We start from the raw sequence: 25,287 nt of genomic DNA, 5'->3' as shown, positions 1-25,287 counted from the left end.
CCCGCTTCACTGATAAACAGACGCGCGCACACACACAGATAAGTTCAAATGCCACAGTATTACAAGTATAATACTACACAGGCAAAACCTTGAAACTTTTAAGCCTCAAAGTTAGAAAGAATATTTTTACTCTGGTTACTGTGCACAGAATATAATATAATCAATTGATTTAACTAAATAGAATGCACCCACATGGAAAGTTATTAAAGATAGTGTGAATTTATTTCCAACATACACAGTAAGATAGCCTAAAATTCACTTGGAATTAAGAAAAAACGTCATATCCATCGAACTCCATGGAAAACATATATGAGACTGAAAACATTCAGCACTATTACCAAGAGGAAGACTGCCACAAAGTTGTCTTAAACGACATGCTGCTCTGTGTACCAAGTTGACCAAAACATAAAAAAGCAAATCCCAAAGTAGTAAATAATTCCAAACTGAACGAAACATCTACAAGAAAAGCTCAGTTCTGTTCAAACTTATTGTCTTATGTGTCTGTCAAAACTGTTACACTTTTTGACAGTGAAACTTGACTAGAGTTAAACCGTCACGGTTTATTGTACAGTTATGTAAATGTCACTCCTGAATTATACAGAACACCAAAAGACAGTTTGACCTCCAGGCAAAGTCCTGGGCTACACGGAATTAGTGCGTATCCCCAATAAGTCTCCTGATTTATAAGTAATGATGGTAGAGAACTGCATGATGCTCTTGCTGGGGACTGAATAGCGCCCCCTCCCCCCAATTCATATGTTGAAGTGCTAGCCTCTGCTGTGTTAGTACCTGGAGATGGGGCCTTTGGATGGTAATTCCAGTGAGATGGGAGGTTAGGTGGGTGGGACTCTGGTTCGATCGGATAGTGCCTTTATAAGAAAAGACTCCAGAGCGCTTGCTCCCCACCTCCTTACACACAACCATATGCAATAAGGAAAGGCTATGTGAGCACATTGGTGAGAAGGTGGCCAACCACCAGCCAGGACCTTACCAGAGGACCTTACCAAGCCCTTACCAGAACCCATGCTGGTACCCTGATTTCAGACTTCCAGCCTTTAGATCTGTGAGAAAATACATTTCTGTTGTTTAAGCCACCCAGTCTGTGGTATTTTGTTATGGCAGCCTGAGCTGACTAATACACTCCACAAATCTGCATATGGTGATTTTACTTTTAAAATCATTAATGGTATTGTCAAAGTATTAGATAATGAAATATTAGGAGAAAGAGAGAAACATGCTTTCAGATCATTTGGGTTTATGGCAATACTGTCGGACAGACCACTGTGATATAGAAGACAGTGATTCTCAACCTTGGTTGCACGCGGAAATTTTTTAAATTGGGTCCTATATATTCTTATATATAATTGGTCTGGGCTGAAGCCTGGGCATTGGAATTTTTTAAAAGCTCCTCAAATGATTCCCATGTGCTGCCAAAGTGGAAAAGTGCTAATATACAACATGTATTTGGGAGTGGAAAACTTCCAAGGAAAGGAGGCAATTCCAATATGCAATGGTCACAAATTTAAATAAGGCCACTCTCCTATCATTTGGAGTCTGCTAGTTAAATACTTGTCTCTCTGATGTTCCCTGATGGAACAGTGGTGGGAGGAGTGCTGTTTATGCACAAACCTGTCACTTGACCTTCTCTTTCCTACTTCTAGAATTCCTTATGCTATAGATGTGTGTGTGGATGGACTTCCCCTTTACAATGCTAGCTCATTACATAAAACATTTGACAGTTTGATACGCAATCCAACATACCATACACATAAGCATGTGCATGCACACGTGCACACATACACACACATCTGTACATGTATAAGATACTCAAAGTAACAAAATACCCTGTTGTGTAGCTGTAGGAAGAGATTACTTTGAGCATCTGGGTTTTGTGCTTACAAATAATAGGCACCTCAAATAGAAAGCAGCTACACATACATTCCCAAACTGAAAAAAAATTTCTTGGATATTTGTCAATTTGCTACTTCTGATGATTATTTCCCAGGGGTAAGTCTCTCATCTCAATGTTTCTTTAGCACCTCACTTTCCTTTCCCTTCCATCTCTACCTTCTCCTCTGGCCATCATTCCTTACCAGTCAGCTCCAAAGCTTTCCTTCCTCTACTGGTCTCTAAGTGTTCTTTTCTATGACTCTATGCACACTCCCTCGATAAATCCACAAGTTCAACTATCACTTTTCAATGTCTATGAAATACATACATCTCTACATTAGACCCTTCCATTGAATTCTTAAATGTTCCATACACATTTTGAACTCCATATAACCAAAACTGATAACAACAACGAAATCCTTGCAATAAAATTATTCCTCCTTTACCACATTCTCAATGATAAATGGCATCACCATTCACACAAACAAGCAAGAAACCTAGCAGTCAACCTAAATTTTGCTATTCCTGAGACCCGCAATCTAACAGTGATTAGTGATTCTCAGACTGAGCTGCACATTGGAATTGCCTGGGAAGTTTAAAAAAATACTAACGACTGGATCCTATACTTTCTGATGTAATACTTTCTGAATCATTGACACTGCTCAAGTTCGAGTTCATATCAGTCACTTCCATTAATATAACAGTGTATTAGCTGGTCCCTCTGCTACGAGCCTGTGTTCTCACCCCCACTCTCTGCACATGCACATATAGGTGGTCATCAGCAGTAACAAATAAATGTAGCAACAAGGAAAATGCCTTGTTGTATAATTTTTGAATACCAGATTTGAATACGAAGGGCAAATGTTTAAGCATATATAGATAAATATACATCACACAGAAACATATATGCTTATTTTATAGAATAGACATTAGAATTCTTGTCATTTATTTTCTTTGGGTTAGTATGTTTGAGAGCATTGATTCACTTTATAAATAGCCATACTCTAACTTGTCTAAGTGAATTAAAAATTTAGACCAAAAATAAAACTAAAATCTGACTTTTTCCATTAGTGCCAAGTTGCTTTCTTTGGAGAGGAAAGGTTAGAGGGATTGAGATATTTGTAAGTGGTGTTGAATGCTCAGGAAAGTTTCCTTAAAGCAATATTATATCAGTATAGCTCTATTTTAACAGGCTATCTTTCATATATATATATATATATATATATATATATATATATATATGCATGTAACTCCAACAACAACAAAAAATAAAACCTAATTAAAATATTAAGTGCTGTCATTACAAAATTAATCAATATGGCTATTAAAATTAGTTAATATGTCCTCTAAGTCTAGTGATTGTGTACCCAAGAGTCAATGTCATAGCTGAATTTAACTTAGAAGTAACATTCAAATGCATGATACATTCTTTTACTATAAATGACATTAATACTTTCCAAACTTTTAAGAGCTAAGTTACATAAAAAAAAAAAACTCTATAAATTCCTCCCATAGAAATTCACTCTGAAGTCAATGAAGCCACATAGATTTTAGTATTAAACTAAGATTATATTGATATCAACAATGTATATAGCTGTTTAGAATAAGTATTGATATAAGGAATTGTTTGAAATTCACCAATGATAGTTTATAGACAGCCTATTTGCAAACCACAGATTCTATTGTGTGTGCATATTCACATACTATATACACATATATAAAAATATTACACACACACATACTACATACACATATTTATATTTTCTTCTTTGTAGAATTTTAAAAACATGTCCAATAAGTTCTGTTGTATGAAGAAAACCAATCCAAGCTCTCCTTGATTGACTCTATATGTTGGACTTTGTTCTCTCCTCAGTGCCAGCAGATCTTCCTTGCATTTATCTATAATTGCTTCAGGAGAAAGCTCAAGCTTTTGAGGTCCCACAGAGTATCTCTAGTTGCCAATGGATGAAGTAGTTAGTTTGCTCAGGATTTTTAATAAACATAGGCATTCTGAATCTAAGATGGAAATAACGATGGAGTAATAACCACACATGAACATTTGCTTTGGCTATTCTGTGGAATATAATTTCTTAAATTCACAAAACATAAAATATATGCTAAGAAATGTGGGAATGATTAAAATGATTGGAAAGCTATTGTCAATTCAGGTGACTTACTTTCAGGTGGATATAAAGAAAATACTCACAGTAAGAGATACAAGAAAACCCATTTACAGGCAAATTAAAATTATGAGTTGTATATATTAGAAAAATGCAAATTAAAACAACAATGAGATGCCATTTCACACTCACTAGAATGGCTAGAATAAAAAATTGGAATACTGATACATTGCTAGTGGAAATATAAAATAGTGCCGACATTTTGGAAAACAGTTTGGCAGTTCCTCAAATGTTAAATATAGATATGACCTGGCAATTCTACTTCTTGAGAAATGAAAACACATGTCCACATAAAAACTTGTACATTCTTGTTCATATCAGCATTATTCATAAAAGCCAGAAAACAAAAAGAACTTTAATGTCTACCAACTGATGAATGGATAAACAAAGTGCATATCCACAAAATGAAATTCTATTCATCAACAAAAAGGAACAAGATACTGATAAATACTGTAACATGGGCAAACCTCAAAAACATTATGCTAAGTGAAAGAACGTTGATCTAAGAGACCACATATTAAATAATTCCATTTATATGAAATATTCAGAAAAGGGAAAATCTATAGAGATAGAAAGATTAGAGATTGCCTGGGAGGAAGGACTGCTGGAAATAACAGTAAATGGCCGAAGGGATCTTACGTGAGTGATTAAATGTTGTAAAACTGCTATCTGGTAATGGTTGCATAACTTGGTGAATTTATTTAAACACTGAATTATACCCTTGCAACCAGTGAATTACATGATACGTAAAATATGACAAATTTATTTCAGAAAATACATGCTTTTAAGGGATGTACTTTCACCAAGATCACACAAGAATATTTACAATCTGACTTATAAGACACACAAAAACACACACTTTTAGAATATAAAACCTTACAGGTATCCTACCCTGTTTCCCCCAAAATAAGACCTAGCCAGATAATCAGCTCTAATGTGTCTTTTGTAGCAAAAATTAATATAAGACCTAGTATTGTATTGTATTGTATTATATTATATTATATTATATTACATTATATTATATCATATAAGACCGGGTCTTATATTATAGTAAAATAAGACTGGGTCTTATATTAATTTTTGCTCCAAAAGACGCGTTAGAGCTGATTGTGTAGCTAGGTCTTATTTTTCGGGAAACACGGTATGTCTTTCAGTAGGAATTGCCATGGAGATTTCAAAACAGAAATAAAGACATTCTAGATTAAAAACACCAGAGTTTATAGTTAAGCATTGCTTCTGTATTACTTAGGTTCAAGCATATTACTTTTCTTTATCATATAAAATAGTAGACTAATCATTATCATCACCATCATGATATTTACAATGACGGTAAAGGTACAAAGTATCTTATTTGTATTATGCCATTTACTCCTGGTGTTTTTGTTCCATTTTGTTTTATTTTTAAGTGAATGCATACAACAACCCTGTGGGGATAGGCATTATATTTCCACTTACATATGAGAAAACTAGGACTTTTGAGAAGGGAAGTAAGTAATGAGTCCCAGGGTGTTCACATGGGCAGTAAATGGTGGGCCTGGGGTTTAGTCCTACCCCTCCCTGTCATCAAAGCCTGACCTCTTTTTGTATATTGCTTCCTTGAGAATAAGTACAAAATACCAACTGATAGATACATCAAATATTGGGAAACTTCTTGGTTAATTGGCCATTTTTATTTATAACTCAATGAGGTTTCAGTGAAGTGATCTCAAATTGATTTAAAGATAAATTGAGCTCACATTTATTCCAAGCTAAAGTGAAACTCATGTTCTTCAGCTTTTAGATACATCACTAAGAGAGTAAAACAGAATATGACATGACAGATTTCTAGATAGCAACCTATCCTACATAAAATATTTAAAGAATACCCATTTATGTGAATATTTTCCACATACTAGATATTTTCTCTTAAAGCTCATTCATTTTTCAGACCTTGCTATGTTTAGAAGGGGGTTTCATGGAACCCTTGTGAATTACAGCCCTTGTTCAAATTCGATAATAAGTCGCACATTTAGAGGAGTAGGCCTGTCAGAACTAGAGAAGAGTGAAGTGACTGCATTCCCCAAAGTGTGGAGTATTCCAAGTGAGGCGCCACACAAACAGGACACTGAATGACATCGAATCAATCAAATCACCAAGTAAGAACATTAGTCCTTTTTCCATTATCTTTCAATTTTCCTGATTATATCAAGTAGGAAGTATCAGTTAGGAATGAAAGAAGAGTTAAAGTGGTACCAGCACTCCCAAATTTACATTTTCATCGAATAAACAGTGGGCTTTAAGGTCAGAGTCCTCTGCAAGCAGCTGTATTCAGTTGGTATTTAATAACATGCTTTGTTGTTATTGAATTTATGCTATATTGACTTTGTATTTATGGCAAGCAGTGTTGGTTTTCAACTAAAAATAATGACATAAAGTTCCCTTTCCAACATAATTGGTAAAGAAAGCGGTGGACAAATTTAAAGAAAACTATCAGTGAACCTAGTACAGGTATTGTGTGGATATAACTAAAGTCATGATGGCACTATGTGAATGATCGAAGTTTGAGAAGTCCTCAAAGCTACTAGTTATCAAATCTTGTCATGCCATCATAATGTCTAAGGACTTCATCAAAAACATGGGATCATTAAGAGTTACCATAGCTAAACAGCTCTTCAGGGGTTTAAAGGGCTGGCTCCTCTCTTGATTTCAGAGAATCATTTAGGGTGCTGAAGACGGGAGGGAGCCAGGTTACCATGTACACATTCAGGGTGCAGGAGTCCAGGACAAATCTCCCAGAATGTGCCACCATGGCATGAAGATTATCGTGAGCCGAAAACAAAGCCCAACAAACTCAAGGAGAGTTTTTGTGTGTTTATTTGTTTTTATCTCCCCCTTACCTGCCTAAAGGAATTCAAATAGAAAACCTTGCTTCAGGAAAGGAATCTCAGCATACTCAACTTCGCTTACACGAATTAAATATGGTCATCTGGGAGGATCCAAGCAAGTGTGCTCCTTAGATTCCTCTCTGTGTCCCATTGTTTCTGGATGGCCCAGCAGGAATTTATTTATCACGTTTGCTCTTTCTCATCTACCTGTGAATTGACTGCTTTCCTTTGGAAATCCCAGATCCTTGCCTCTCTCTCCTTAGTCCAGAATGGCATAGAAGTCTCAACTGCCCAATGTATCCTCAGGTTTCATATTCTATGGAATCCCCGTATGTACATCGGTAATGAATTTGGTCATTTTCTCCCGTTACTCTGTCTCACGTTAATTTATCTGGCCAGAACAACTTAGAAGGGTAGAAGGAAAATTATTTTCTTCCATCCTCACAAGGGCTTGTCTTAGGCAAACTCCTGGAATCTGTTCTTTGCTTTTCCAACTCTTTACCTATCCACATGCCCTCAAGCGATTACTTGCTTCCTTCACTTTCCTCTATTGAAACCTACACTAGATTTTTTACTCACATTATAATACAAATGCTCTATTGCTGTATAATATTTTACTGAACTCCAAGGTTTGAGTTCTTATACGGATCAAAGCATAAAGGTGCAGGGATATAGTTTTCAGGCTGTTCTAAAATTTCAGGCCCATTCCAGCAGATTACAAAGTTTATATTTTACACATCAACTGTATACCCCAGAAAATAATTGATCCTTCACGGTAAAACAAGACCCACCTAACCTACTCAGAACTAATGAGTTGCTTCCAATAATGCTGTGAGGCTGACTTTTTTCTCTTTTCCTGTATGAGAAAACTGAGGCACACCATTTCAAATGAGCAATTTCCCTTTACCACACTCCTATAACCTATAGTCTGGCTAGTCTTTCCTGTTATGGTTTGAGAACTAGGCATATAAAAATCACTGGAGGATTTGTTTGAACTGCAGATTCCGAGGCACCCTTCAATCTTTTAAATCAGAATGACAGCCAATGGGGTCTAGGAAATTGAACCTTGAGATATTTCTGTAGATCATTCTTATGTAAACTAATTTTTGAGAATGTCTACTATGTCTGCAGTGCTCCCCACTTTCAAGTTCACTGTTTATAGCTCGGGTCAGTAAATATTCAATGCTATATTGCTATGCAGAGATTAAAATTAAAATGTGTCTGGCTTTTCTGTCTTCTAAATTTTAGGGTGTTGGGATTTTTCATTTTATCTCTGTAGACTTGCAGTTTGTTTGATGGTCCTAATTCAGTCACCAACACAAATGAAACATAAACAAAAGGGGAGAAGAGGAGAAGGGGGGACAACAGCAGAATGAGCTGGGTATGTGAAAGGGCAGCTGGGGTACCACGGACAGCAGCTGTTTTATAGGATTCTTGGACAGTATGTGTAAAATTACGGGCTTCATACAGCCTTCTGTCCTTGTTCTTGAATGTTGTGTTGTAAGTGCATAGTTATTTTGTTTCCGGGCAATTAATGCAATAAGGGTGACACCCACATGGTCATTCTTGAGTCTACCTTCCCAGCTCTTCCAAAATGTATCATTTAACAGCTGATACCATCTGGAGAGCTTTGGAAATGAAATAACATTCTGGCTTCTAATCTGATTTTACACATGCTCTTTTTCATTGTGTCCCCTCCAAGTAGGGAAGCATAATATAAAAATGTTGAGCTTTAATTTGTTTTTATTCCTAAATAGAAAGAATGATGAAAAAAATTATTAAAAACTATGATATATGTTGTTTTATACAGTTGACATACTAATAAAATACAAATTTTTTTCAGGTCAGTGAAAATGTCCTTTCTCACAAAATTCATTTTGGTCAAGGAATCTGTGGGAATATGTCATAACTGTAAAAACGATGTCATGCATACATAAAAGTCTTAAACTTGAACCTCAGAACAGGAAAAATAACATTTGTTATAATTAAAGAAGAGCATAAAGGGCATGGCTTAATAAAAGTGGGCACATGAAATTGTAACCTCTCTGAATTCAGTGTGTGTATTCCAAATTTCTTTTTCTCTATCTATTTTTATTTTCTCCCACAGAACGAAATATTTCCTCTCATGCAAATATGAAATATTATCTTCCAAATGGAATCAAAGCTTCAAAAGCACAGGCTGATTTATGAACACAGACACGCGTCAGCATAGGACTGATGAGTAGAAAACATTGAAAACAACAGAGGCAGAATTAAACAAACCAATGTATTGATATGATGAATTACTATATAGATCTTGAGATCATATTTTTTAAAACTACGTAGGAACATGGGAAGTTGTTCAGGATATATATTAACAAGAAAAGGGAAGATGTAAAAACTGTAATTATATATATACCAGGGGTGCCAAAAAAGTGTATGCAAGTGGACAGTTTGATCAACGTTGCCCAAGCAATAGTTGGCCATAATCAGAAGTGTCAGGACACTGATGGTAACCACTTTGAGCACCTCTTGTAATTACAGAAGTTAAATATGACTTGTATTCATTTTTTGTTATCGGTATATATTGAGTATTACAATTTTAATATAGTTTTTTCCTTTCTTAAAATGTATATACATTTTTTGGCACCTTTTGTATTTATAAATATGCATTTTGATATATCTATATGTCTACATCTCTACATATGTATTTATTTATATGTTATAGAGAGCAAGAGCCCTCTGGATTGTTCAATTTTGAAATATTCATCTTTCCTTCTTATATTCTTCCATATTCTAAGTTACATACAAAATGTTATAATTTAAAATATGATTTCAACAATATTTAAATTAGATTTGAGTAACACTTTATACTGTTATAATTTTAAAATGTTATTTAAAAATTTCACTTTAAAATCAAATTTAAGGCGTTAATATTAGAGCTACAATAATATTAGGCCTTCATATTAAAATTAGAGATTATCTTTCCAGAATTTCTTTTCAGAATTGAATAAAGATAAAAGCTAAATCCTGTTTACTGTTTAGTGAGATATAAACATTATTATAGTAAATGGGAAAATATTTATTCATTCTTGTTCTTTATCATATTGCCCAATGAAAAACTTCTGCACATTGCTTTGCATCCTAATATCTATTCAAAACATTATGCATAATCTGTAAAACTTATAGCTTTATATTTTTTTTTTTATAAAATCGTTTTGATGGTGACTATTGGTGAGATTAACTTAAACTAGCTAATGTTCCTGGCAGTTTGTCTTCACATTCCCAAAACTGAAGTCTAGGACTTGGTCCTGGATTTCAAACTCTTCCAATTAACTGAAAAAGCTGATGGGGCAGGATACTCTACTTCGACACGTTTCTGAAAATAATCTCACTCTCCTTGGGAAACTACAGATTATTTATTTCCCTACCAGTGTAGTTTACAATTATATTTTGCTACAAATATGCTACTCTCTTCTTTTTATTTCACTGTTCATAGATCTGGGAATCCTTTTATTTATTTATTTTTTTAATCAGCAGAATCCAGTAATTTGCATATCTGCCAACTCTTTCAGGGCCTCACTCTTGATAACTTATCAAAATGAAGATATTGAGATTGCCAGAGTGTGATATTGCGATATGATAAGAAATATATTTTGGTTTTCATCCCTGGCTCCTAACCAGAGCTCCTAAAACTCTTATAATTTCCTAAATGGTGTGACTAATAGAAGTAGTTTTTAAAATAATATTTGGTTTTTATCCCCAGTTCTTGAAATAGTTCTGGGGTGACGAAGGTGAAAGTGTTTTGTTATTTGTAACAAGCCCCCTTTCCATTACAGGTGATTTTATATTAATGAGGTGACTTTTAGAAAGTCCCTATGGATGGGGTGGTGGAGGGAGGGGTGTTGTCAGAGGAACCAGAGGAACCAGAGTGATTAGAGGGCTGAAACTTTCACCCCTACCCCTTCATCTCTGGGGAGCAGAAAGGGACAAGAAAATCAGTTCAATTACCTGTGGCCAAGGATTTATTCAATCCTGCCTATGTAACGAAGCCTCCACAAGAAACCCATAACTAAGGGGTTCGGGAAGCTTCTGGGTTGGTGAACACATCCTCATGTTGAAAGGATGGCACACCTGATGAGGCATGGAAGCTCTGCCCTTCCCCATACCTTGCCCCATGCACCTCTGCCATCTGCCTGTTCTTGAGTTGTATCCTTTTATAAGAAACCAGGGATCTAGTAAGTAAACTGTTTTCTTAAGTCTGTGAGCTGTTCTAGCCAATTAGTGAACTTGAGGCACCTCTGATTTATAGCTGGTTGGTCAGAAGTACACGTGACAACCTGGGACTTGTGAATGGCATCTGAAATGGTGGGGGGCAGTGTGGTGGAACTGAGCCCTTAATCTGTGGGGTCTCCACTCACTCAGGAAGTTAGTGTCAGAATTGAGTTAAATTGTAGGACACCCAGTTGGTGTCCACTGGGAACTGGACAGTTGCTTGGTATGGAAAACCTACATATTTGGTGTCAGAAGTGTTCCATGGGTGAACTACTGGAAAACAACTGTTTTTACAGAATGACCTTTTTTTAAACACATAAGTAGAACAATTTCATTTACTTGTTAAACATCTTTCAATGGATTTCCATGTCACTTAGAATAAAAACTACATATCTTATATAAACTATTGGGCTACACCTGATCAACCTCTTCTACCTCATCTCCCAGGACTCTGCTCATCACCAAATATTCTATCCTCAGGAAGAAATGTGTATCTGTACCACCTCACTTACTAACATATGAGCATGTCACCCTTATCACTCTTTGAAATTATTTATATATTGACTATTTAGTGTTTATCTGCACATCATTAGTAGTGCAAACCCCAGAAGAGAATGTGCCTTGTCTGTCTTTTCCACCCAGAATAGTGTCCAAGACACAGTAAACATTCCAAAATTATCTGCTGAGGGAATGAACGACGTAGATTGTCTCCAAATGTGATTGTCAATAATTTCTCTCATCCCTACACATGTATGCCACTCCTTCCATCAAGAAGAAGGGTTGATTTTCGATCCCTTTTCATCCGAGCTGGCCTCATGCTTTGCTTTTGAGCAATAGTACTCAATGACCATTGCACTGTGCCAGTTCTGGGCCTAGCCCTTAACACACAGGCCTTGTAGCTTCCATTCTTGTCTTTGAGTTATGAGACACCATGTAAAGAGGTCCAACAACTGGCTAAAAAGAGAAGCCCTGAAGGAGAAAACAGTGCACAGGAAAGCAAGAAGTTCAACTCGCCATTTCAGCTGGGCCAGCTTAGGCACCAGACTTTGAATGAAGCTCTCTTGGATACGGCAGAGACGCTAGATTTTTGGCAACCTACACCATGTGGAACAGAGGCAGGGCGTCTCTGCTGAGCAACGCCCAAATACAGGATCTGAAAAGGTGGTTGTTGTTTAAAACCCAAAAAAGTTTGGAGCAGTTTTCTATGCAGCAGTGGACACTGGAAACAGTCATTGGTACCAGACATTAGGTGCTGCTGTAACAAAATATAAAATATATGGTATTAGCTTTGGAACCAGGCAGAGTCTGGGCAGTCAGTGAGGGGACTATTAGTATGAGCTGGAACAGCAATGAGAAAATTATTATTAGAGGCTAGAGAAAGGCAAATGCTTATAAAGCAATGATGGGAAAATTAGCACGACTGCCGACTTCAGTAACTCGGAACATAGGAAATGTTCCTGATGAGGCTAAAGAAGGATCTGTTCAACTTTGAAGAAAAATTATAGTGGCCCCAGAACAGTATCTCCAGCTGGCAAATGATTTTTTTTTCTTTTTTAAGGAGGGTGCAGCTCACAGTGGCCCATGTGGGGATTGAACCAGCAACCTTGGTGTTATCAGCACCACGCTCTAACCAACTGAGCTATGCTCTCACCATGCTCTCACCCCCAGCTGGTAAATGATTCTTAAAGTAAGAAATGGCCTCAGAGCAAAGATGCCAGTAAAACGTGACCTAAAGTTAAAGACCTTTGTTTACATTTATGATGGGTGTGGTTGTAAAACCACTTGTTAAAAGCTCTGGAAGAGTTAAGGTAGCATTTCACAGATTCTCTCAGCAATACAGAAGAATTTAGAAGAATCTTAACATTATTCTACAGCACCCTGACTCATAGACCAAATACGGAAGGGCCTAACATAAAGAGATGTATGGGTATGACTTTGTCTCAGCAAGGGGATTATAATTCAATACCTACAAGATTTTTAAAGGAATTATGACAACTGGGAATAAAAGAGACAGCATCAGTTCAAAATAAAAAGAAATTTTGGGTCCCTAACTTTTTATCGGCAGGAAGTAGGCTGAGAAACTATTCAACTAGAAATACGAACTACGTTATGGAAAAGGAAAGAAATCTCACAGAGCAGAACGAAGACTCGAGAGGCGACACCAAAGCATGGAGAAGAGCCAAAGGTTAGAGAACTAATCCCTAACTAGAAACAATTCCCACTCCCAGGGGAGTGGCCCTGACAACCTGAGTCCCTCAGGATTTCAGCACTGCTAAGGAGGAGAACCTGTTCGCAGCCTTCACAGAATAACAGGTATCAGATTTGCTTTAAAAAAAGAATAAAAGTAGTCTAACTATATGAAACAACTGCTTTTAAGAGAATGGACAACAAATAGTACAAAAATGTGACCCTTGACACTCTGGAATCAAATGAGGTAAGTCTTATGATTGTTTCAGCCTTGCACACAGAGGCATTTAACAGACCTTAAATTAAGTACAATGATGTCACTGAGCTAAGGACACAGAGGTTGCAGTTTGGGATGGTCGAAGCAGCTGGAATTTGTGATGCAGACTACTAAAGAGGAGGAAGCTTTGTTAAAAACAAAACAAAACAAAAACTTTTTGAAATCTACTTATTGGTCTTCGTGATTCTTTGGTCTAAATACCAAGATAAGCATACAGAGGGTAAAACTCCACAGGAGTAAATAGAGAACAACCACTGGGGAAAGAACAACTACGGAGGATAACAGAAAAGAAAAATAAAAAAAATAGAGAGAAAAGCAACAACACTAAAACTGGTTCTTTTAAAAGTTTAATAAAATTGATAACGCACTAGATAGATAAGAAAAAAAAAAGATGTCACAAATTGCTAGTATCAGAAATAAAAGAGGGGACATCAACAGGCGTTCCAAAAACGGAATATGATAAACCACCTCATGACAATAAATTTGAAGAGTTATGTGGAATGGACAAATTTCATGAAAAATACAAATTGCCAAAACTAGCACAAGAAGAATTAGAAGAGCCATTTCTAAAAACTTTCCCACAAAGATAACCTCAGACTAAATGACGTCACTGATAAATTTTACCAAAGATTTGTGGAAGAAATAACACAAACTCACATCCTTTCAAAAAACAGGTAGAGGGGACACTTTTCAACTCATTGTGAGGCTGAAATTTCTCTGATAACAAAACTAATAAAATACATTACAAGAAATCTACATGTCCATATAGGTCTAAGAATCCTTAACATATTTGCAGGTCAGATACAGCAATATATAAAAGGGTAATACATCACAAGCAAATATGGTTTATCTTAGGAATGTAACGTTGTTTTAACATTTGAAAATCAATTAATGTAATTAATGATATTAACATAGCAAAAGGGGAAAATCAGATCATTTTTGCAATAAATACGGAAAAGATAGGTTTAATAGAATTCAATTCTCTCATTATTAAAATTTGTCAGGAAACTAGAAACACAAGAACATCTTCAAACTTGATAAAAGTCATTTACAAAAAGCTATAGTACCATACCTAATAACATTCCCTCTACATACAAGAAAATTTTGCCCACTCATAACTACTGCTGAAGAGTTTTCAGCAAATACAAACAGGCAAGAAAAATAAATATAAGACTTACATATTGAAAAGGAAGAAATAAACTCTCATTATGTATATTCAACAAGATCATGTATATAGAAAATCCTAAGGGATCTACGAAAAAACCATTAGCACTTAATATATGAATTTGCAGTTTGTATTACGCCAAGTTTGTAGAACAAAAGATCTATGTTTAAAAAAATCAATTGTACTTGTACTATCTAGAAGTGGGCAATTAGAAAATTGAGTATAAAAATACTATTTACAGGAATATCTATAAACATTAAATATTTAAGGATAAATTTAACAAAATGGAGTAAGAACTCACACTGAAAATGACAAAACATTGCTGAAATACAAAAGTCCTAATGAAATGGGGAGATAGGCCACATTCACGGATTAGAAGATTTTATATTTTTAAGACATCAATTTTCTCCCAAATGATTTCTAGATTCAATGTAATTTCTATCCTAACCCTAATAGGCATTTGTAGAAACTGACAAGCTTACTCTAATTTATTTATGGAGATGCAAATGACCTAGAAGAGCGAAAACAATCTTGAAAAAGAACAAAGTTAGGGGATTTATTCCACTTGATTCTTTATTTCAGGACTTTAAAGCTATAATGATTTTCTTCAAAAATAGATTTTCACAAATCCTTCCTTCTCTGTGTACGCTTGCTGCTCTTTCCATCAAGTGGTGGAGTTTTTCCCTTCCTCTCAAATCTAGGCTGGCCCTGTCTTTTGACTTGCTTTGACCAACAGAATGTACCAGAAGTGACACTGTCAAGCTTCCATTTTCACTCTCTTGTAACCCTGGGCCATCATGTCAATAGGTCTGATTAATCTGTTAGAGATAAAGGCCACATGAAGAGAAGTTTTATTGGATATGAGAGAGAGAGAGAGAGAGAGAGAGACCCAAGTAGCCAACAGCCATTTTAGCCATTTCAAACCTCCAGACATGTGAGGAAAGGCATCTTGGATTTTTCAGTCCTAACTGATCTGCATCAATCAACACCATGTGGAGAAATGAGCACATCCTGGCCAAGTCCTATCCAAATTGCAGAATCATGCATAAATACTGGTTGTTATTGTTTACAACAAAGTTTTGGAGTGGTTGGTTATACAAGTATAGAAATCAGACACAGTGAATGACTGAGTAAATGAATGACACCCTCCTTTTTCTCAAAGTATGCTAGCAACATGGCCATACTGTGCCTGACACTGAATTACTCTCTGCGAGTCTCTTCTATAGCTTTTCTAGTAACTGGTAGCTTCCATAATTACACATCCAAAACTAAAAGATAAGGAAATTTTTATGCAGTGTGAAATCATCAAGTAATTAAGAAGATCTTTCTCATTAAAGTTCTGATTATAAGAGTAATATATACTTATTGAAATTACAGTATAAAAAAAGGGGGAAAATCACTTTCTGCCATAAAATCAATGTTTATTCTTCTCTTACAATTTTTTCAGTCTGTTTATGCAGTGATGCATTTCATACAAAAAATAAATGCATACATTTTCATAATTGGGATGACATTGTGTATAAAGAGACATTTCATTTTCAACTTGTGGTTATCAGAACCTGACTTAAAGATAATTGTTTTCAAGGCATATCACTTCTTACAGGTGTCCTAAAATATATAAAATAGCCCTCTATTTCCCATGTTAGCAAAGACCTGTTAAAAGAACTAAATCATAAATGCCTAAAGGATTCCTCTCTGTGCCCCGTTGTTTATTAAAATAATTTTTAATAAATAAATATGCTTTGCTATAATGTCATCCTTATATATTTATGCCATATATACATGTAAGAAAAAGGCCATTAGAATGTATCAGTCACATGAAATTCATTGTAGATGTGTATCCCATTATACAGATTTTATTATGAGGATTCCATTAACAAATTTCTTTTTCATTTTGGGACCAAAAAATTGCACTTCTCAGAGATAAATCATTGTTTATCTCTTGCAACCACTGATCTAGTTTTTGTTTCAAAGTATAGACTAAGATATGTGGCTCCTCTGCACAAAGTATATCTGCAGTCTTAAAGTTTGTTCTCCAACACTAGTTTTAAATTCATTTCTTTTCTTCCACATTTACATTTTTTCTCTTGGAGAGAATTTATGGCTCTTTACAAACTGCCTATAATACCTTTATAAATAGGTAGGATTCAATCAATCAATTTATTCTGCCTTATTTTTCTCTTTGCTATTTCCGTTTATCATTATATAAATCAGCATTTTTTCAAAATTTTGATAACTGTGTATTATTTTGTTCTATGAGTAGAGCACTACCATACTCTACTGTTGGAGATAATAGATTGGTGTTCATTTTTTACTATTATAAAAAATTATAATAAGCTACTTTGTACTTAAGTTATTCTCCACATATCTGATTTTTTTTTCTAGGACTAGAATTTCCTGTTTAAAGGGTCTTGAAATATATTACCAAATTTCTTTACAAAGATTATAATAATTTGTACTCTCACCATCAGGGTGCCCATCTCAGCACAGCTTGCGAGCACTGAGAATTATCATTGTTCAGAACTTGGTTAATGTGACCAGTAAAAGGGCATTCAATGATTTAATGTACTCTTCTTGGATTATTAGTGAGAGCCCATACTCTCAATGATGTCTCCTTTATCTCATATTATGTATTCAAGTCTCTTCTCTTCTATCTGTTCTTTAGATCTGTGTCTATCTATGTGCTAATTCTATACTTTCAAAGAGAAATAATATGTAGTAGGCAATTTTCAATTTTCAAGTAGAAAGGCTATTCTTATCCACAAAGTCCAATCCTGAGACTCTCTCTTAACTAAATAATCTAAAAGTGGAAAATATTTATGTGGGTATATACACAGTACATTATTTATAATAGTGAAAAAAGTCACAACAAAAATTTTCAAAAATATTGAAACAGGCACACATGAAAGAGTGAAATTTTAGATAGTAAAAATTATACTTACAGAGGTTGCCAATGATAAAATGTTAAGTTAAAATATATTTTCAACTATTAATATGAAAAAATCTCTGCTACACAATGTTAAATTAACACTAGGATAAAAATTGTTTTTCTACTAAATTAAAAATAGTGACGAGAAGGAGGTAGTTCACAAAATATTAACAGAGTTTAACTCTTAACTGACTTTATACTTTCTTCTATGGAACTTCTATTATTTCCTGAATTTCACCATGCTATGGTTCTCCTTGTTTCTTTGTAAATTTATTCTAGATTAAGGAGGAGTTACGTATTTAAAAATACAATGCTTTATTATTATTATTATTATTATTATTATTATTATTATATAAAAACAGTTATTTTTAATTACATTGCTAGTATCACAATCTCTACTTATCAACTCTTAATATCCCTTAACTGAATTAAAAAGATGTCAAACAAGAGAAGATGCCTACTTTAAAAGTTCATTTTTCCAATGCAAAAGTTAAATAGTTTTAATTTAGGACCAAAGGAAAAGAATCAATAATAGTGTTTTAAGGAGGGGGAAAAAGTATGGGAGAAAAAGACATCTAAAGAATCAAATTTTTGACTATAACAATAAAAACAATCCAACTTTGTGTGGCCATGTAATCCGTCATCTAAACTGTTACAACATAAATTAAGGTTACACCATCTCAGCTCACCGCATCCCTTCAGCTCAGTTTAAATTTCTCAGGGAAGAATAGTTATTAAAATCTTGAATTCTACCTGTCAAATGATGGCTTCTCTCCACAGTCAAAGGCATCCTGGAGCTCCTTAACAAGATTAGCCTGGCCTGGCAATCGGAAGAGACCCTCTTCTTTCAGCCCTCTTTGTCGGATGAAGTCCACGCACTGCTCCACCAACATTGGAGCCAAACGGTTCCCATATCTCTTCTCATAACGGACAGTATCTTCCAGTTTCTGTCCAAAAATGCCTGGAGAAATAAAGGATCACAATGAATTTGAGAAATGTATCTCTTCCCATTTTGTGCTTTCTTTCAAAACTCACTGTAAAGGAAAAACAAAGATTGGAACGCTAGCAAGCATTTAACATTTGGTACTTTGCATTATTACAGAATCAAATTCAAGAAAAATAAGTGTTGTATGTTCGAATTATGTAAGGCTCCAGAATGTTTGGGAAATTCTTTCGAAACCATTAGGCTAAGGAGTTGACAATGAGAACATATGCTTTACCCCCTTATCTATAAAATAATTTATGTATGGATTCAGTGACGCAAAACCATCACATTCCAAGCAATAAACACTTGCTACCAAAGAGAATACTCTTAGCTCAAGTAGAAACAATATCACAACAACCTACATCTGGTATCAAATCTGGCACTAGTGGAATATATTCTTAATATTCATATATTCTTTTTAAGAAAAAAGGTTGAGTGACCTGATACTATTATTTGATTGCATATAAAGCAGAATTAGTAAGTGGCATTCTCTAAGGGCAGAAAATTAAAGCAGGTAACAGGTCTATTTAGCTTAGTTTGTAGGCTTTCGAAGAAGCGCTTTCCTGATAATGGTGTGCCAAACATTGTTCACTAAGTCAACAGACATTCACACCCTTCGTTTCTCTTGTCATCTCCATTTCAGAGGCTGGACAATTAAATACTTTCCCCACATCCCAAGAAGTCATCTGGAGCCTCTAGAGACTTGGGTTTATTTGATGGAAGACATAGTTGGAATTGCCAATCACTCCTTTTTCCTATCTTGAACTTAGGCATGCTATCTGTCCACTGAAGAGTCATCTTTTGACCATTAGGCAACAATCGAATAGGAAAGGCTGAAACAGTCACAGAGGCAACAGGGCTGAAATCACTGCACCACCAGCCCAATACCAACAGCACTTTCCTCCAAGTTACTTTTTTAATGTGAGAAAAAATAATTCCCTGTGTGTTTAAGCCACGGTTAGAAGTTTTCTGTATTTGCAGCAACAGAAAATTCTAACGCATACAATAGTGATAACGATGTGGAATATTCTAGTATTTTAATAACATAGCTTCCACATTCTTTCCACATATCTTCCATACAGGCTTACCTTTATGGTAAGAATTTACTTAAGAAATATAGCAAGAAACTAAAACCCCAAAGCCCTAACATCCTTCAATTTATTAAGTATGTATTATGTCCTAAATCCTTGACATATATTCTCTCATTTTCCTAATAAATATATAAGGTAGCTATTTTAGAGATAAGGAAATTGGAGTTCAGATAGATTAAATAAATTGTCCAAGGTCAGTTACACAGCACCAAGTGGCAGAATGGAAATTCACATCCAGATTTCTTCAGTCTTAAAGTCTTTGGTCATTCCTAAATACCAGTCCTCTTTCTCTTTTTTTTTTAATCACAATTATCAAGTGTCCTCATTTTGTAGGAATTTAAAATATTAGTAAATTATAAACAGTAAAATAGTATATCTTTTCTGTGCGCTCAAAAGAGATGATAGCTAAACTCTACTTATGCATGTCAGGCGTGGGCACAAGCAGTTTATATGCACTTTTCTCATTTAAAACTCACAGCATTCTATTAGGTAGGTGCCTCCATTGTATCATTATACTCAGGAGGAGACTGAAGCACAGAAAGGTTAAGGAATACGCTGAATGTCACACAGCAAGTAAAATCGTGGAACCCCGATTTGTTCAATGCTGTTGGAGTCAGTCATTCTGTATCTATCACACAATACTGTGTAGTGTGCATAATGGCTAAAAACTGAGCTAGAGAGAAAGAAACCTGTCAGGTTACTTACAGTTTTCCTACAACAATTCCTGTCATCACACTAGGAGGGGTGATTTCTGCTGAGAAAAATGTAAATTTGGGGGAAGGTGAGAAAAATAAAGGGTGAAGGAAAAAACTCTGAACATTTAGTGAGCGTCTTGCCCAAGGAAACTTTTTTAATGTAAAGAGCTATGCCTACGGAGCAATACAATATGTAAGAGAGTTAAAGTATGTAGACAATAGGTACATATACTTAGAAATTCCTGTGGAAAAATCATTGTTTCTCTTCTGGATCTAGAGGAGAATTATTTGAGATGTATACTTCCCATTCTGTAGAATTGGAAATAAAATGCCCCAATGTCTTTGGTTTACAATGGTAGGTGTGAGTTAAACTCCTGTATGAAAATTCTTTTTTTTTTTTTTTTATGAGGAAAGTCGGTGGGGGGAATTATTTTTTAAAAGCTGTTTTACTCGGAATTTTCTTTGAGGGAGCAGTGAAACTTCAAATTTTAAAATTAACAAAAAAGAACAAAGGTCAAGAGCTAGTCTCAACTAGCAGCATGGGGAAAAAACACATTGAAAAGTAGATTATTAACAAGAATATTCTCTGTGGTGTGAGTCATGCAAACAGTGCCAGCTATGTCCATTTAAATTCCCAGTGAAGTTTCACACTCCCTGACAAAGTCCTCCCAGAATTTCTGGGTGACGATGGTACATCATGTATACTTCCCCTAAAAGTACATTGACGGTGTCAGCAAGCATCACCCAGGATGTGACTTTTCACTGGACTGAGAAAGTAAATCACACAGGTGAATTTATTATACCTATAGGAGGCTGTTTCAACTGGAGGGAGGGAGGGAGGGGAGAGGAGAGAGAGGGAGGGAGAGAGAGAGAAACAGAGAGAGAGAGAGAGAGAGAGAGAGAGAGAGAGAGAGAGAGAGAGAGAGAGAGAGATATCTTAGTGACCTTCAGGATTTGTGAGGTTCCTCCTTTACTGTGGTTTATACACCAAATAGCAAGAGGCAGCCTGTGAAGTTAGTGAATGTGATCAGATAAATGCATTCAAATTCCATTCGTCCTAAAAATGAATGAACAAATACAAAACCAGATCTTCTTGGACTCTCTGTCCCCTGTATTATTTATTCTCTTTTCTCCTGGAATCCCAGTTAGGTATACTAACCCAGTTAGGCTTCAGTTCATCATTTTCTGTCTTGCTAACCTACTGTAATTTGGCCTATGAGACCATCATCCCATTAAAAGAGCTTTTTCTATAGTCACCAACAACTTCCTAGTTGCCAAATCATTGCCAGCCAAATCTATTTTTATAACACTTTGTCTCTCTCCCTTTAAAACTATCAATCTCACTCTTCTTCCTGATACTTCTCACATGTTACATAATTCTTGCCTTCCAGAATACTCTTCTCAGTCTCCTTGACTATGTTACCTACTACACTTTCTCATAAGTTTGCTGGTTCTCTGGGTTCCTGTCACAATTTATTTGCTAGACTCCACTTAATCTCACAGTATATTAATTACTCCCAGATTGTGTCTCGATTTGGGTCACTATTATTGGGTTTCTAAGTGCCCATTAGATCCCTCAACATGGATATTTCAAACCATTCTCAAACTCAAAATTTCTAAAACTGGCTAAATCATCTGTTCTTCAAAATCTGTTCTACTTCCTGTAATCTTGATTTTGATTATCAGTACCAGTTATCTACCCCTAAATCATTATAGTGTCATCTGAGCGTCAACCTAGATTCCTCCTTCCTTCACTACCCTCATTTAATCACCATGTTGGTTCCTTCCCAACTCATCACTACTACATGAGGCTAGATCCTCGATGTTTCTTTTTTGTTTGTGTCCAGGAGGAGGAGATTAATGGGTTAATGGTGACCTCTGCAGCAGCCAATGTTCCACCTGGGGCACCAACGGAAAGTAAGTGTCAGCAGCTCCAAGTTGCACTGACCGAGCCAGAGCCTGTTACTTGCTGGACCTTTCAGGGAGGGTTGTGGACAGACCTAAATAGCAGGAAAGTCCATCTTTGTCCTCCAGGGACACTAGCAAGTATATAGATAAACTCATTCAAGGCCCAAAAATATTGGTGCTGGGTGGAGGTACCAGCCACAGTGGGACTTACCTGGGGCTGGATTGGGAGTTTGGCCAGGGAAGGTGGCACTTGGGCCAGGACTAAGGGTTTGGAGAGGAATTCTTCAGTAGATCCTTGATATTTCTTATATGACTTTTTGAAGAGTCCCCAATTCAGACAAGTGCTGCCATAGTGATATTCATAACATTTAAATTGGATTATGCCATTCTTTTGCTTCATTTCTTCCAAGGGTGCCCACTAGCCAACCAAACTCCCTTTCATGATATACAAAGTCTCCACAATCTGATCTTTGTGTCTTCATCCACCATTCAATCAACAATGTTTAGGTAGCACTCGTGTGCCAGGCACTGTACCATATCCACACTCATTTCTGCTGCTTCCTCACAAATGACATACTCTCCATTCTGAATTATATGTTGTTTCTTAAATGTAGCAGGACTTTGCATGTCTTCAGGCCTCTTTCTAGAAGGTAGGTCCTGCCATCATCAATCAGCCTAGAAAGTTATCCTGCAAGATTCAACTCATATCATCTCCTGTATTGTCTTTACTAACATCCCCTCAACCCCACTCCAGATGGGAAGCTTGATAAGTTTCTTCTTTGATGTCTTAACACATTGCTTTGTAACTGTGTTTCCCCAAAAATAAGACTTAGCCAGACAATCAGCTCTAATGCATCTTTTGGAGCAAAAATTAATATAAGACCCAGTCTTATTTTACTATAATATAAGACTGGGTATAATATAATGTAATATAATATAATATAATATAATATAATATAATATAATATAATATAATATAATATAATGTAATATATTTTACTATAATATAAGACCAGGTCTTATACTAATTTTTGCTTTAAAAGACGCATTAGAGCTGATTGTCCAGCTAGGTCTTATTTTCGGGGAAACAGATTTATTTGTTTATATGCCCATCTGTACTGAACTAGTCCCCCACCAGTCAAAAGAGGATTGTACTTTCACAATTATTACAATAAGTTAATTATTTTACATTTATTAGTTATTATAAATAATATTGAAAAACAGCTGTATACTATATGTCTACCTTATGAACTTCAGAGAGGTTTAAGTAATTTCCCAAGGTGCCACAGACACAAGGAGTAAACTGGGATTGGTACCAGATCTGAAGTACTTCAAGACTCACACTCTATTCTACCATACTGCTATGGTCTGAATGTATCACTCCAAAATGCCTATGTTGAAAACCTAATGCCTAAGGTGATGGCATTAGGAGGTGGGGCCTTTGGGAGGTGATTAGGTCATGAGGGCAGAGCCCTCATGAATGGGATTACTGTGTTTATAAAAGGAACCCCAGAAGGCTCTCTCATTCTTTTTCTTTGTGTCCTGAGAATACAACAGGAAATTGACCTCAGCATCCTGGAAGAGGACTTTCACCAGAACCCAACCATGCTGGCCTGATCTCAGACTTCCAGCCTCCAGAACTGTGAGAAATAAATGTCTAGTGTTTGTAAGCTACGCACTCTATGACAATTTGTTATGGCAACCTGAACTGACTAAGACATATAGGCAAATTCTCTTGCTTCTATCCCTGGGACTTAATACCAACGTAAGAATTGAGTATTCATAAACATTTATGGAATGAATGAGTTCATTACAGCAAAGTACTTTACCTTCTCACTTTGGGAAAACGGGAAATAAATGAATAACTCCTAAGTAAAATAGTACTCATCAATTGTTCTCAGGTTGTGGCATTGATTTCTATAAAAACTTGAAAACAAAAAATGTCCTTGGTTTGCTGATGAAAATCCAGAAGTTTAAAAAGTTATTGCTCAAATTCTTTGCTATCAGTTATTTTTCAGAGTTTCTTTTATCCCTTTATCACATGCTGGGCCATATAAAGATTTTGCTTTTACTTATCCTTTGCTTACTGCAACTCTGCTAACAGAATAAGTCTTGGTCAGGTTTACAATAATTTTCAATTAAAAATGAACATTCACCCATGGTAAATAGACAAATTAAAATAAAAGATATCCAGTTTAGTACAGAACTAAGAAACAAAGATAGCCAAAGCTTACTTCAGTCTGTCACCAGCACTTTCTAAGAAGCCAACTGATCTTTTATGATAGAAAACTTAATCCAAGGAGTTCAGGATCAATAATAACCATGAATGTCGGCAGGATTTTGACTCTTTCTGTAGTCAGAGTGGGGAAGGAGGGAAAAAAAAATAGAGGCCTGGAAAAAATTAAATATAATAATGTGAACATAGTGACCCAGTGGCCTAGGTCTTAGGCCAGCAGAGTAATTATAGATATAATTTAATCCTGGTACCAAGCCACCATTTACATGTATTTTCTTATATAACACTCACAGACATTCTGCGAGACGGTCTTTTTCTACAAACTAATTCAGAGATACTAGGTGACCTGAAGTCACACATCTGGAAAGTGGCAGATTTGGGGTACAAATGCAGGTCCATATGATTCTAAAAATCTTCCTTTCTCACTATGTTATGTTAATTCAATTCACACATATTTTTTTTCATAGGCATTCTGATCACCCTCATATAGTAGAAAATGTCTTTTTGTGACTTCCAAAGACTGAATCAGATTTCATGTAGTTCAAGTAAATCACTGCCTTTCCAGGCTTCTGTTCACGGGTCCTTCCGATTTTATACATAATTTGATGTAGTGCTTATCACAAAGT

General features: G+C 35.6%; 1 protein-coding gene across 9 annotated transcripts in view; it reads right to left on the bottom strand.

Moving 5' to 3' along the window:
- ARHGAP24 (Rho GTPase activating protein 24) overlaps positions 1 to 25,287 on the bottom strand; it is a 701,125-nt gene that overhangs the window by 32,476 nt on the left and 643,362 nt on the right. For all 9 annotated transcript variants that reach the window (XM_033105937.1, XM_033105936.1, XM_033105935.1 and 6 more), the window contains one exon: positions 18,500 to 18,707. In XM_033105937.1, coding sequence (XP_032961828.1) covers positions 18,500 to 18,707 — 208 coding nt within the window. The remainder of the gene's footprint in view (positions 1 to 18,499; positions 18,708 to 25,287) is intronic.

This window comes from Rhinolophus ferrumequinum, chromosome 5, assembly GCF_004115265.2.
Source record: "Rhinolophus ferrumequinum isolate MPI-CBG mRhiFer1 chromosome 5, mRhiFer1_v1.p, whole genome shotgun sequence".
Classification (NCBI taxonomy): Eukaryota; Metazoa; Chordata; class Mammalia; order Chiroptera; family Rhinolophidae; genus Rhinolophus; species Rhinolophus ferrumequinum.
This window is presented reverse-complemented; position numbering and strand designations above follow the sequence as displayed.